The 13,469-nt window shown below is 38.8% G+C and overlaps 1 protein-coding gene across 1 annotated transcript; it reads left to right on the top strand.

Annotated features, from left to right (window-relative positions):
• The first annotated feature begins 3,816 nt into the window (after nt 1-3,816).
• DEFB126 (defensin beta 126) lies at nt 3,817-8,349 on the top strand. The gene is made up of 2 exons (XM_002930469.3): nt 3,817-3,874; nt 8,096-8,349. Exons 1-2 carry the CDS (start codon nt 3,817-3,819, stop codon nt 8,347-8,349), a joined length of 312 nt encoding a protein of 103 aa, XP_002930515.1.
• The last annotated feature ends 5,120 nt before the right edge of the window (nt 8,350-13,469 follow it).

The following is a 13,469-nucleotide window of genomic DNA, read 5'->3' on the forward strand; positions in this document are numbered from 1 at the left end:
GTGGACCAGGTGAGGAGATCCTCCAGTGGGACACTCCCAGAGGTTTGTGGACAGACTTCCTACTGAAGTCAAGAGCAGTCATTAGGAACTGCTTTCTCTATGGCCTTTTGATATTCTTATCTGTTTCCTTCCCCGGCTCTTCCCTTCCCCCTGGCATGGGAGTCCTGCCTCAGTACTCTGGGTTCTTATGAAAAGAAACAAGTTTCTCCAGCCATGACCCATACAACTGGGGTAGCTGGGCACTAAATCACTGCTTTCCACCTCCTCAGTGGGAGATGTTGTCCCCAACACTGCACAGCTTGGTCCTGTGCAGTATCACCCTAGGTGGCTCTCATGGAATTCCTCTCCACTGTGTCCAAACTCCTATTCTTCCCTCTCTGCTGCTCTGAGGGAGTCTCCCTGTAGCCTAAACCCAGGCAACAGGGTTTTGGGTTGTTTGTTTGTTTGTTTGTTTGTTTGTTTTTTTGTAATGCAAGTGCCTGACTTAAGCTTTGATTGCTGAGGCATCCATCTCAACAATGGCTATCTCTAATAAACACATTGCTAGACACAGAGTTAGAAAAAGAACTCCTCCTCTTCACTGAGGTTCCTTTGTTTTAGAGATCTTGGTTGATTTCAATAACTGGCGACTTGGGACACTAGCTTTTTCTCTTCCCATGCTTTACCCTTTTTTTTTAGTTTTATTTATTTAAGTAATCTCTACAACCCAATGTGGGGCTCAAACTCATGACCCTGAGATCCAGAGTCACACACTCTTTCCACTGAGTCAGCCAGGTGTCCATAATACCCTAGACCCCCACCCTCAACCCACATAAAAGCAGAATCCCAGGCCCCTGTGCACACTCCCTAGCCATGACTTCCCTGTGTGGCCTCAGGCATGTTATGTAATTTTCATGCCCTATAAATAATAAAACTTTATTTTTTCAAAGTTTCTTGATAGTTATTGCTAAAGGACATCTTGCAGTCATAACCATAAGGGCTGCTCCAACCACAACACCAGTTATTGATAGGCTGAGACTGGCACACAATACACCTTCAGGCAGGTAGATTTCTACAAGTTCTCTATAGACTGGTTTGCAATTTCTAGACTATCATATAAATGACATGGTCTTGGCAATGATTTTTTAAATATGACACCAGAAGAACAAGCAACAGAAGCAAAAATTAACAAGTGAGACTGTATCAAACTTAAAAGCTTCTGCACAGCAAAAGAAACAATCAACAAAATGAAAATAGCAACCTACGGAATAGGAGAAAATATTTGCAAACCATATACCAGACAAAGGGTTAATAATCAAAATATATAAAGAATGAACACAACTCAATAACAGAAAAACAAACAATCTAATTTTAAGATGGGAAGAAGACTTAGATATTTTTCCAAAGAATACATCCAAACGCCCACAGACACATGAAAAGCTGCTTCACACCACTAATCAGGGGAATGCAAACCAAAACCACAATGAGATATCATCTCACACCTGTTGGAATGACTGTCATCGAGACAAGAAATAACAAATGTTGGCAAGAATGTAGAGAAAAGGGACCCCTTTTGCACTGTTACAGAAATGTAAATTAGGATAGCCACTACGGAAAACAGTACAGCAGTTCCTCAAAAAATTAAAAATAGAACTACCATAGGATCTAGAAATTCACTTCTAAATATATATCCAAAGGAACGCTCATAAAGTACCGGTAAGAATGTAAAATTGTACAACGATTTGGAAAAGAAATTGGTTGGTTTTATTTTTCTTTCTTTCTTTTTTAAGTAAGCTCTACAGCCAACATGGCACTTGAACTTACAACCCTGAGATCAGGGGCGCCTGGGTGGCTCAGCCGTTAAGCTCCCTTCAGGACGCTGGGATTGAGCCCTGCATCAGGCTCCCTGCTTGGTGGGAAGCCTGCTCTCCCTCTCACGCTCCCCTCCCTTGCTTGTGTTCCCTCTCTAGCTGTCTCTGTCAAATAAATAAATAAAATCTTTAAAAAAAAAAAACCAAAAACCCTGAGATCAAGAGTCGCATGCTCTACCAACTAAGCCAGACAGGCACCTGGCCATTTCTTAATAAGTAAAATATATACCCATCCTGTGACTCTACCTTCCTATTCCCTTCCTAGCTGTTTATCTGAAAGAAATGAGAGCATATATCCACACAAAGACTTGCACACAAATGATTAGCAATAGATTTGTAGTAGCTAATATCTGGAAACAACCAAAATTAGGAGGTGAATGAATAAACGAAATTTTGTATACACATGGAATAGAATATTATCAATTTGGGGCGCCTGGGTGGCACAGCGGTTAAGCGTCTGCCTTCGGCTCAGGGCGCAATCCCGGTGTTATGGGATCGAGCCCCACATCAGGCTCCTCTGCTGTGAGCCTGCTTCTTCCTCTCCCACTCCCCCTGTTTGTGTTCCCTCTCTCTCTGGCTGTCTCTATCTCCATCGAATAAATAAATAAAATTTTTTTTAAAAAGTAAATTAAGTGTTATTATACCCAACAACATGGATGAATCTCAAAATTATTACATTGATGAAAGAAGACAGGCTAAGAAAGAATGCATAGTGTATAATTTCATTTATGTGATATTCTAGAAATTGCAACCCAATTATAGACAGATATTGGACCATTGGTTGTATGAGAAATATGGAGGAAGGGGAAGAAAGAAATGGACTTCAGAGAAGCACAAGGAATCTTTGAAGGTTGAAGGAGGTATTATCTTGACTGTGGTGGTGGTTTCACCGATGTTTGCATATGTCAAACTCATCAAATTGAACACTTTAAATAATACAGTTTAATATATGTCAGTTATATCTCAATAAAGCTGTAAAAGAAAGGAAAAAAATAAAATATCTTCACAAAGAAGGAAATCTCTAAGATGTTTTGAATTCCAGTCACAATCCAGAGGGCCACTCAAAAAATTTTAATGCAATTTAAAGTTTACTCACTATCTGCCTTAAACCAGTCCCATCCAGAGGAAATAACTATTATTAAAATGATGTGCATCCTTCCACCCCTTTTAGCTGATACTTTTACTGACATACATACACACTATACTGTTTTACATAAATTAAAATCATAACTATATTGTTCTATAGCATTGCTTTTGCACTCAAAAATATGTTTAGAAAGACAAATCCGCTGAACTCTTTTTAACAGATGCATGATATTAAATCATATGAATGCACCTCATTTAATGATATTCTACTGATGGATTTAAAGGGGGATTTGAAGACATCTTTGTACATGTGTCTTTGATCATTGATTTATTTCTTTAAAAAAACTTTTTGAAGTGCCTATTATCAAAAGAGTATTAATCTATTCATTCAACAATTACATAGGTACTTCTCTGTACACAGTACCAAAAAACAGAAAAGAATCATATGTAGTCAGTGTCCTTAAAGACACTCCGCTTTAGAGGAAGAGACAGGTGAACAGACTGTCACAATGCAGTAAGATAAACACTAATAGAATCAACACAAGTAGCTGTGAAAAAAACAAGTAGGAGTGCTCAGGCCTGGAGGATCAGAATAAATTACCCTTTTAAGTGTCCTTTCTCTCCAAACCATAACATTCTTGCACCTTCTCTTCTGTTTGTCATTCCTTAAAGGTATGCCTAGTACAGGACTCTGAACAGTGGTGCCTCATTTAGAGCTGCTGGCCAATAGACTGCAGTTATGTTTGACACAGTATCCTATATGCTACTCGGCTACTGGCTGAGCTCAACCCCATTTAGAGAGGACAACAGAGACCTGTGTTCAGAGTCACACTGAATAGAGACTGCTGGACTCCACAGAACCCACTGTCTTTGAGGAGCGATGAAGTCCTTATTATTCACTCTTACAATTTTTGTGCTCCTGGCCCACTTGGTCTCAGGTAAATAAAATCTTGGGGAAGAGGAAACACTAACCTAAAACAGGGTCCTGCGCATAGAGTCGCTATTGTCAAACTGTCCATGGGAATGGGGGAGGTGTTCTCACAGGACAGGAGGCTGAGGTTTGCCCTATTTCTTCAGAATATCTCTGTTCTAAGATATCTCAAGGCTCTCACAACAGAGCAGTGTCTGTGGTTGGCAGTTAAGGAGAATAATGAGAAGCCAAATGCAGAGATGGTCCTGATACCCCAAAGCCCCCTCGATCCTATCACTCAGGGACTGCTCAGGCCAGCCCTGCTTCACTTTGCTTCGTACAGCACCAACCTGAAGTAACAATTCTACAATATTACTTCTTCTGATTGTCTTGGTCTTACAGAGATGGTCTCCCACTTTTTTATTCTTGGATGTGATTAACAGGACAAGAAAGGCTATTTCTAAATATCTATAGGACTGTAAAGTGGAAAAGATAAGGAAACTATCCTGGGTGGACATGAGGGAAAGATTCAGAACTGCTGGAAGTCCCATGTCACATTTCAGGCTACTTGTGTAAGCATTCCTTCTTTTTAATTGATTCTATAGTTTATATTTACAAAATTAAGACAGGAATATTGCAAGTATTTGGGATATCAAAAAATTGGCTACAATTTATTTTTATTTTTAATTTTTTAAAAATTTTATTTATTTATTTATTTATTTATTTATTTATTTATTTGAGAGAGAGAGAGAGCAGGAGAGACAGTGAGCAGTGGGGAGGGGCAGAGGGAGAGGGAGAAGCAGGCTCCATGCTGAGCAGGTAGCCTGACGTGGGGCTCAATCCCAGGACCTGAGGATCATGACCTGAGCCCAAGGCAGCCGCTTAACTGACTGAGCCACCCAGGTGCCCTCAAAATTGGCTACAATTTAATAACCTCTTATATTTTCTAAATGTTGACCAAGTCATATGCATGTTTCTAATTTTTTAATTTAACATTTTATGAAGAAAATTTTACAGACCTTTAAATATTCCTCAAAAATACAGTTTGCCATAGATGTTTATTATTCTATTTTTATACCAACATTTACTTGGAAAGACCTCTATTTATAAGTTGTTTTTTCTAATGTGTCAGTATTATAAACAGTGTTGTAGTTCATAAATCATTATAGGATTTCTGATATATAAGCAAATTTTAGAAGCTCTATTTCCAGGTTACAGCATATTCTTTCTTTTAAGGGAACCACCATACATTTTCAAATGGCCATTCCTAGTATATTAGTGCTTTCTCACTAATTTGTTTAGTTTTTACCAGACAAGTATATTAACTTTGAAATTTGATATTGCTGTAAATATTGTGTGCTGGCTTTTTAATGCCTTTATTGATATGTACTTTCATTCTGATGACATAGGGCATTATTTTTTTTAAAGATTTTATTTATTTATTTGACAGAGATAGAGACAGCCAGCGAGAGAGGGAACACAAGCAGGGGGAGTGGGAGAGGAAGAAGCAGGCTCCCAGCAGAGCAGAGAGCCCGATGTGGGGCTCGATCCCATAACGCCAGGATCACGCCCTGAGCCTAAGGCAGATGCTTAACAGCTGTGCCACCCAGGCGCCCCAGGGCATTATTTTTTTTTAAGGGAACTGGCATATATTTTCAAATGGTTACGCTTAGTATATTAGTGCTTTCTTACTATTTTGTTACTTTTACCTGACAGTTTTGTCAACTTTGGCATTTCATGTATTGTAAATTATTGTGTGTTGGTTATTTTTAACTTTATTGATATAGAATTTATACATCATATGGTTCACTTATTTAAAATGTATAAATCAATGCATTTTAGTCTATTTAGAGTATTGTGCAACTATCATCATAATCTAACTTAGAACCTCCTCACCATCCTAGAAAGAAACTTTGCACCTATCATCAGTTACTCCTCACTTGGCCCCACACACCCAAGGCAATCACTTATTGGTCACTTTTTAATTTTTTATTAATTTATTGAGGCATGAAATTTTCGTTTTCATATCAAATCTATTGGTATTTTTCTTTGCATTCTCCATTAGCTTAGAAAGTTCTTCCCAGGGGCGCCTGGGTGGCACAAAGGTTAAGCGTCTGCCTTCGGCTCAGGGCGTGATCCTGGCGTTATGGGATCGAGCCCCACATCAGGCTCCTCCGCTATGAGCCTGCTTCTTCCTCTCCCACTCCCCCTGCTTGTGTTCCCTCTCTCGCTGGCTGTCTCTATCTCTGTCGAATAAATNGTTTTCATATCAAATCTATTGGTATTTTTCTTTGCATTCTCCATTAGCTTAGAAAGTTCTTCCCAGTGTTGAGAACAGTTATTCACCCATACTTTATATTTTCTATGGTTCTATTTTTTTCACTGGCCTATATCTCATCTGTAATTTTTAAATATATGGCACAAAGTGCCAGACTAACTTTCTGAGGATGAACTTCCTAACAGAAAGAGAGTTGTGTTACTTGACAGCCTGCCTCCAAGGACAATGGTCTCCATTCTCTACTACTAGCAGACTGTTCAAATGGTATGAGAGGTACCTCAGAAAATGTTCCTGGTCTAATGTAGCCTCAAAATTCTATGAGTTTAGATTATACAATTTCTCTCCCTGTTTCTGGGACATTGATGACATATATGACCTGTTCACATGGTGTCCTTGTTCTAAACTGAAGGGCCCTGAGAAAATTCAGGTTCCCTTTCTAGACAAACACAAGCAATTCAGGATTATTCTGTGAGATTAGCCAATCCATCTCCAAGATCTGGTGGCATTAAAAATGGAACACTTAGGAAGGATATTTGGGAGAGAAAATCCACAAAACACCAAGGTACATGGAACATCAGGAATGGAAAGAAGGAAACAAGAGACTTGATCTAAGATTTCCATCCATATATCCCAACTGAAGAAAGCCATTTGAGTGTCACGTCCATGGAGTTGTTTGAGAGAGTAAGGAAGAGAGGATAAAAGAGGGAGTGGCTGGAAAGGAAGTGTAAGTCCAAAGACCATTGCAAGAGCGCTTGAGACACAGAATATGAAGAGGGAGAAGAGTCATGAAAACAACAGAAGTCCCTCAGGTACATCAAGCTCTTCACTAGCTCATAGCCTTTGCATATGCAACTCCCTTTCCTTCTACCATCTTCCAGCTCTTCACAGAGCTGGATCCTTTTTATCTTTCATGTCTGGCATCAAATATCACTTCCTTAGGGATAATTTCCTCCATCATCCTGTCAATAGTAGCTCTATTAAGTTGCTCTCTCTTACATTATTTCTTTCCTTAATAATACTTAGATCAACCTGTAGCTATTTGTTATTTTCTTTCTCTTCTTTTCGAATGCAAGCACCTAACCTTATCTGTCCTGCTTAATTCTGATTATACACATTTTTGGTTGAATAAAAGAAAATATGATTCAACATAGAGCAAGATGTGGAGGAGTCCCAACATCTCTTCAAGGTCCTCTATGTTAAACCATGTGATGGAAGACTTTGTAAAGGTATACAATATGCACATATATTATGCACATACAAAATATTTACACACTGCAGAATGTCTCTCTGATTAGTACATTCCTAGTAAAATGTCTCTTGTATATTTTATTCCTAAAATTACCAAAAATTGTGCAGATATCTCAATATCATATGTAACCAAAGTTTATATGTTAAAAATTTAGATGTCTACCACTCGATACATTTTGAACATCGTATGTAAGACAAGCATAAAGTTATATTCCAAATATAATTTGTAAGACCTCAGAAACATGTAAAGACATTCTGGAAATCCCCCTAAGTGTCAACAAAAGCTATGTGTGTTTTGGTAATTCTGAGGAGCATTACAACAATGATTTAAGCATTTCATATGTTAAGAGGATAGCTTGTGAGTTCTCTTTAGATGTTTAAATGTGTTTTGGTTACATTTTAGAAAATGGGATTTTGTTTGATGTGTAATGATATGCTATATTTTTTTCCATTTAAAAAAATGAAAAATAGAATTCTGGGGAAAGTTTGCATGCAGAATTCTCATTTCAGGAATGGTAAGCCCTTACATATATGTACAAATCCCACATGTTTCTGTATGCATAAAATCTCACTTATTCCTCAGAGGAGGTTTTCACTATTAGGACAAATATAACAAAGCAACTGCTAAAGACTCAAATAATCAATGCTCAAAAAAGCTTGCTGTTTTAAATTTATTTAGATAAATATTTTTGGTTTAATGAGCTACAAAATTCCTTTATACAGGTCATTTATTCTTGAAAAGGTGTGAAAACAAAACGGGATATTGCAAGAAGAAATGCGGTAATAGAGAACTTCAAAAAGATCATTTGAAATGGAGATGTGACAGACATAAGGTGTGCTGTGTTCTGGCTATCGACAACAAGATTAAACCCTTAAGTTCCGGTAATAAAATCGTCATGCCAACTGTTAAGAATCAACTATCAACCACTAAGAAACTGAAAACTACACTAATGGTGATCACTGCTTCTACTATTTGAAATTTCGGCCTCTGTGTCCTTATAGGATCCCTGGTTCATTAAAGCAAAGGGCCTTATTTTGGGGTCATTCTTCTCTCTCTACTGTACTCCCCACTGTCCCTCCACTCAGTCAAATCTCCATAGCACCAGCAATGCCAGGGGAGGGATGCAAATAAGGCAGATGCCAGACACAAGTGAGGCTCAGTCCAAAACACTCATTAAGGACTAAGGGATGATAGTGGTGTCATCACTGAAGACAGTTTCCAGCCCACGGGCCCACGATCTGCCCATAGCAGTGATTATCAAACTTTAAAGTACATCAGAAACACCTAGGGAGACTGCTAAAACACATACTTCTGGTCCTCACGTCCAGTTCCTGATTCTGTGGTATAGCCTGAGAATTAGCATACTCACAAGTTCCCAAGTGATGCTGGTGTTGCTGGTCGATGAGCCACACTTTGAGAACCACTGGCTCATAATATGGAATGCTTGAAGGCTTTCTCCTACAGGTTGAAGGCGTTTGCCAAATATTTTTTTTAAGATTTTATTTATTTTTTTGAGAGAGAGAGCATAAGCCGGGGGAGAGGCAGAGGGAGAGAGAGAGAAGCAGGCTCCTCCCTGATCAGGGGGCCTGATGTGGGGCTTGATCCCAGCATGACCTGAGCCAAAGGCAGATGCCTAACTGACTGGGCCACCCAGGCACCAGCCAAATATTCTTTAAGTGGTTACTAATACAAAAGCATTCCTAGAAAGAGCTTTCATATCCATTTTCTTACTGGATTTCCTACAACAACCTCAGGATGTAGGTATTCTGACCTCACTTCAGAGAAGAGAAATACTGATTTGTAGGCATTTGGACTGAGACAGACTTAACTGACTATTAAGTGTACTCTGTCACTATACTCTGATATTATCCAATTTTCCTTTTTCCCTGGAAATCTGAATATAATGGCCAACAAAGAGAGGGTAGAAGGGAGAGCAAGAGCTCTGTAGTGTAACCTAAATACTGGTTTATTTAGCCATTCATTTTTATTCATAGGACTTAAAAGCTACCCACATAAAGTCAGAGAAAGTAATCAGAATGAAATATTGCCTTCATTTATTCCAGATCTTCTCCAGGAGACTGGCCTCTGCCTCCTCAAACAGATACATCTATGATCTGTGATATAATACAGCAGAGGAGATTTGAGGGATGGGTCAGCCCAAACTAGCAGGACGTCATTGCCTTTTACTCCCATGGCTCTCATTGGAGGCAGAACTCATGAACTCAAGCAGGAAGGGGGATGGACAGAGGCAGGTCACTTCAGCAGAGGAAGGCAGTAGAAAAAAACATGAGCTTCACAATCACACATCTATGAGGTCATTCATGGTCCCATCATCTATTCATCTATTCAGTCTGTAGACGACTGATTTTCCACCTTCAAGACTAAGTTTATGAAGTTGAAGAATAGAGAAAATATTTACTCCCACTCGGAGCACTCTGAAGGTTGCTAGAGCAGTATATTCAAATTTACTCACAACATAGGGACCTAGCCATAGCAGGTTGCTGATTCCTGGGTGAAGAGCAGAAAGGCACATTTCCCAAGGGCCTGCCCACTAGACCACGACTGCTCTGCGTGGGTCTGGTGATTAGAAGCCATGTTTCACCTGGGGGGAAGCTCATTACAATGCAGAAAAGGCTGTGACAGAGCTTAGGGTCATAGGATCTCACTGAGCAGCCAGATGGGATTTTAAAAGCTCCTGGTAGAACTTACTGTGCTTTCCCCTCAGTAATCGCCTTGATCACTACCTTGAAAACATCTCAGAGCTATGATCACTGTGATTATGGATGAGGAATATCATCTTAGTGCTGCAGCCTGGAACTTTACCCTCCTGTCCTCTTCCCTTACATTGATTCCTTCNGTCCATTTCTTCTTCATCCCATGCTTGAACTTAGGTGGCAAATAACCTTTCTCCGCTTTGTGGTTTTGGGGAGAAAACGAATCTTCGTTGTATAAAAATCACAATGTGCCAGGGGCACCTGGGTGGCTCAGTCGTTAAGCGTCTGCCTTCGGCTCAGGGCGTGGTCCCGGCGTTCTGGGATGGAGCCCCACATCGGGCTTCTCTGCTGGGAGCCTGCTTCTTCCTCTCCCACTCCCCCTGCTTGTGTTCCCTCTCTCGCTGGCTGTCTTTCTCTGTTAAATAAATAAANATCTTAAAAAAAAAAAAGAATCACAATGTGCCAAGCACATTGATGCACAATGTCATTAAATAAAAGCCTTATATAATAATCATGATAACATGATTAAAGCTGAAGAAACTGGAGCAAAACATATCGAGGTTCTCCTTTTACTACGTTTACATATTATGTGGTCTCTACCTCAATTTATTCATTGGTAAGGCAGGTATAATCACATACCCACCTCCTGGAATACGTCTAAAAATTAAATAAGGCACTTTGAACACTGAGCACAGTCTCTGGCACTTAATGAGATGCCATAAAATGTAGGTTTAAAAAAAGTATGTGAGGTATAGGTTATTACCATTTAAAATATGAAAAATCTGAGTTCCTGTAGGGAAAGGATCTTGAACAAGAACAGACAGCCACATTTGGGAAGGAGTTCTGCTGCTCCCAAAGCCGTATCTCTAACCCATCTCATGCTAAATCTGAGGGTATCCTCAAGGCTGACTTCTAACCTGTTAGCTTTTCAGCCTGCAGAGCCGCAGAGTCCTCAAGTGTGAGCTCTGAAAACCATGCACATTCCTACCTGTGCATTCAGGCTCTAATGTCTGAACAAAGCTTTTCCTTAAATAAATTAAATCAGAATCCAATTTCAATGCACGTCGTATTTGATCCTAATAATGACATTCAAAAGCTTGATTCCAAGATTCATGATAAGCACAAAGTAAAAACTGTAATAAAAAAAATACACAAAATATAAAGATAGGGGAATCAAAGCATATTACTATGGGAAATTGTCAAATCACAAAAGAAGATAGTAAGAGAGAAAGAAAGGAATAAAAGATCTGCAAAACAACCAGAAAACAATTAACAAAGGGGCGCTAGTAAGTCCCTTACTTGGGGTTTAGTACTGTTCACTAATTATTCAGCCTCAAAAAGCGAGGGAAATTCTGTTGCAACAATACAGATAAACCTGGAGGATATTATGCTAAGTGAAATAAGCCAGACACAGAAAGGCAAATATCACGTGATCGCACTTATATGTGGAACTTAAAAAAAAATTGAACTCACACTAGCAGAGAGTAGGATAGTAGTTACTGGAGGCTGGGAGTGGAGGAAAGGGTACAAACTTTTCAGTTATAAGATTAATAAGTTCTGAAGATCTAATGTACGGCAGAGTGACTATAGTTAATAACAATTTGTTGTACTTGAAATTTGGTAATAGAGTAGATCTCAAGTGTTCTCACCACACACACACAAATGGTAACTATATGAAGTGATGGATATGTTAATTAGTTTGACTTTGGTAAGCATTTCACAACATATACATATATTAAAACACCATGTGGAGGTGCCTGGATGGCTCAGTCCGTTAAGCATCTGCCTTCAGGTCATGATCCCAGGGTCCTGGGATTGAGCCCCACATCGAGCACCCTGCTCAGCGGGGAGCCTGCTTTTCCCTCTCCCCCTGCCCCTCCTCCTGCTCATGCACACACTCTCTCTCTCAAATAAATAAATAAAATCTTAAAAAAAACCCATGTGTATACCTTAAATATATGCAATTTTATTTATCAATTATACCTCAATAAAGTTGATAAAATCTTCTGAACTAAATTATAGTAGAGATATATCAACTGAACAATTCTTAGAGGGAAATTTATGCCAATTGATCCATATATTAGAAAAGGAGATAAGTGGAAAATAATTAGAGATTCATACTGAAAGAGTAGAGAAAGTTTAGTATATAAGTTCAAATATATAGCAAATAAGACAAGCAGTAAAGATGAAGAAAAGAAATCAATAAAATACAGAACAAATTTTCAATAAAGAAAGTGAAAACAGTTTGCTCTCCTGAGACGAGAGTGGTGATCTAGCAGGCAGAATCACAGAGACCAAAAAATGGTCAACACACAAAGAAATTAACTCACAATGGCTGAATGAAAAGCAGGACAAGTACATAAAAATACATGAATCTACGGCCTTTATTAGACTAAACTCTAAGTTATATGATATCACTTGTATTATTCTATCTTGCTACAATGTCACATTCAAAGGAAAACAGACCAGCAATCAAAAGTAAACGAAAACCCAGTCTGGTATTAACTGAGCCTGTGGCTGGCCAAACGCTCTATCCCATTACATTTTACTTCATAAAGAGTGATTAATTTTAAGCCATACATGTATATGATGAAACACATTCAAATATTATAGAATGAAATAAAACATGAAGTAAAAATCCACCGAAACATCCCCCCAAAAGGGAACATTTCTGAAGTTTGATATTCTCCTTAGAATTGTCTCCCTGTCTAAATAGTGTAACCTCATTTCTTTATTTATGAAATCAAAATTGTACCTAGAACTCCTTGATATGACTTGTAAGGTTTTAACTTAGTGATTACTTCCCCATACTCCCTCTTCTTTTTGTTAGGAATATTATTCTGTCGTTTCCTATTAGTTGACTTTATGATATGAAATCACACGTGCAAATATTTTATTTCTATTAACTTTAGGTATTATTTTGGATTCCTCATGACATTGAAGACACATCACCACCTTCGTACAACACATCTACCTACTCTGTTAGTTATCCATCATGTTTACATTGCCAAGGCTGTCAATTCTGTTGTAATGTTAGAACATATGTCTCGAGATTCTTCGAACACGGTGACGGGAATACAGTTCCTTTCTACTCCTCTACTCTGAGGAGACTAATTCTCCTGTTTCAAGGAGCTGCTAGCCGTTCCAGACAAGTGCACCAGGACGTTAGCTCTACTGGGCTACATGCAAAGAGAAATGTGGTGAGGTTTTGTTTTGTTTTGTTTTTTCCCTTGATTGAGCGAGAGAAATTCCTGGCAGTCCTGAAGAATTTCCCAGTTTTCAGAGACCTGTGGAAGTCCTAGAGAGTCAACATTGGCCCCACATGAATGTACGAGACTCACTTCCACCAAAGATATTTCAAAAGAAATTGAATAAATACCCT

Source organism: Ailuropoda melanoleuca, chromosome 13 (genome assembly GCF_002007445.2).
Source record: "Ailuropoda melanoleuca isolate Jingjing chromosome 13, ASM200744v2, whole genome shotgun sequence".
NCBI lineage: Eukaryota > Metazoa > Chordata > Mammalia > Carnivora > Ursidae > Ailuropoda > Ailuropoda melanoleuca.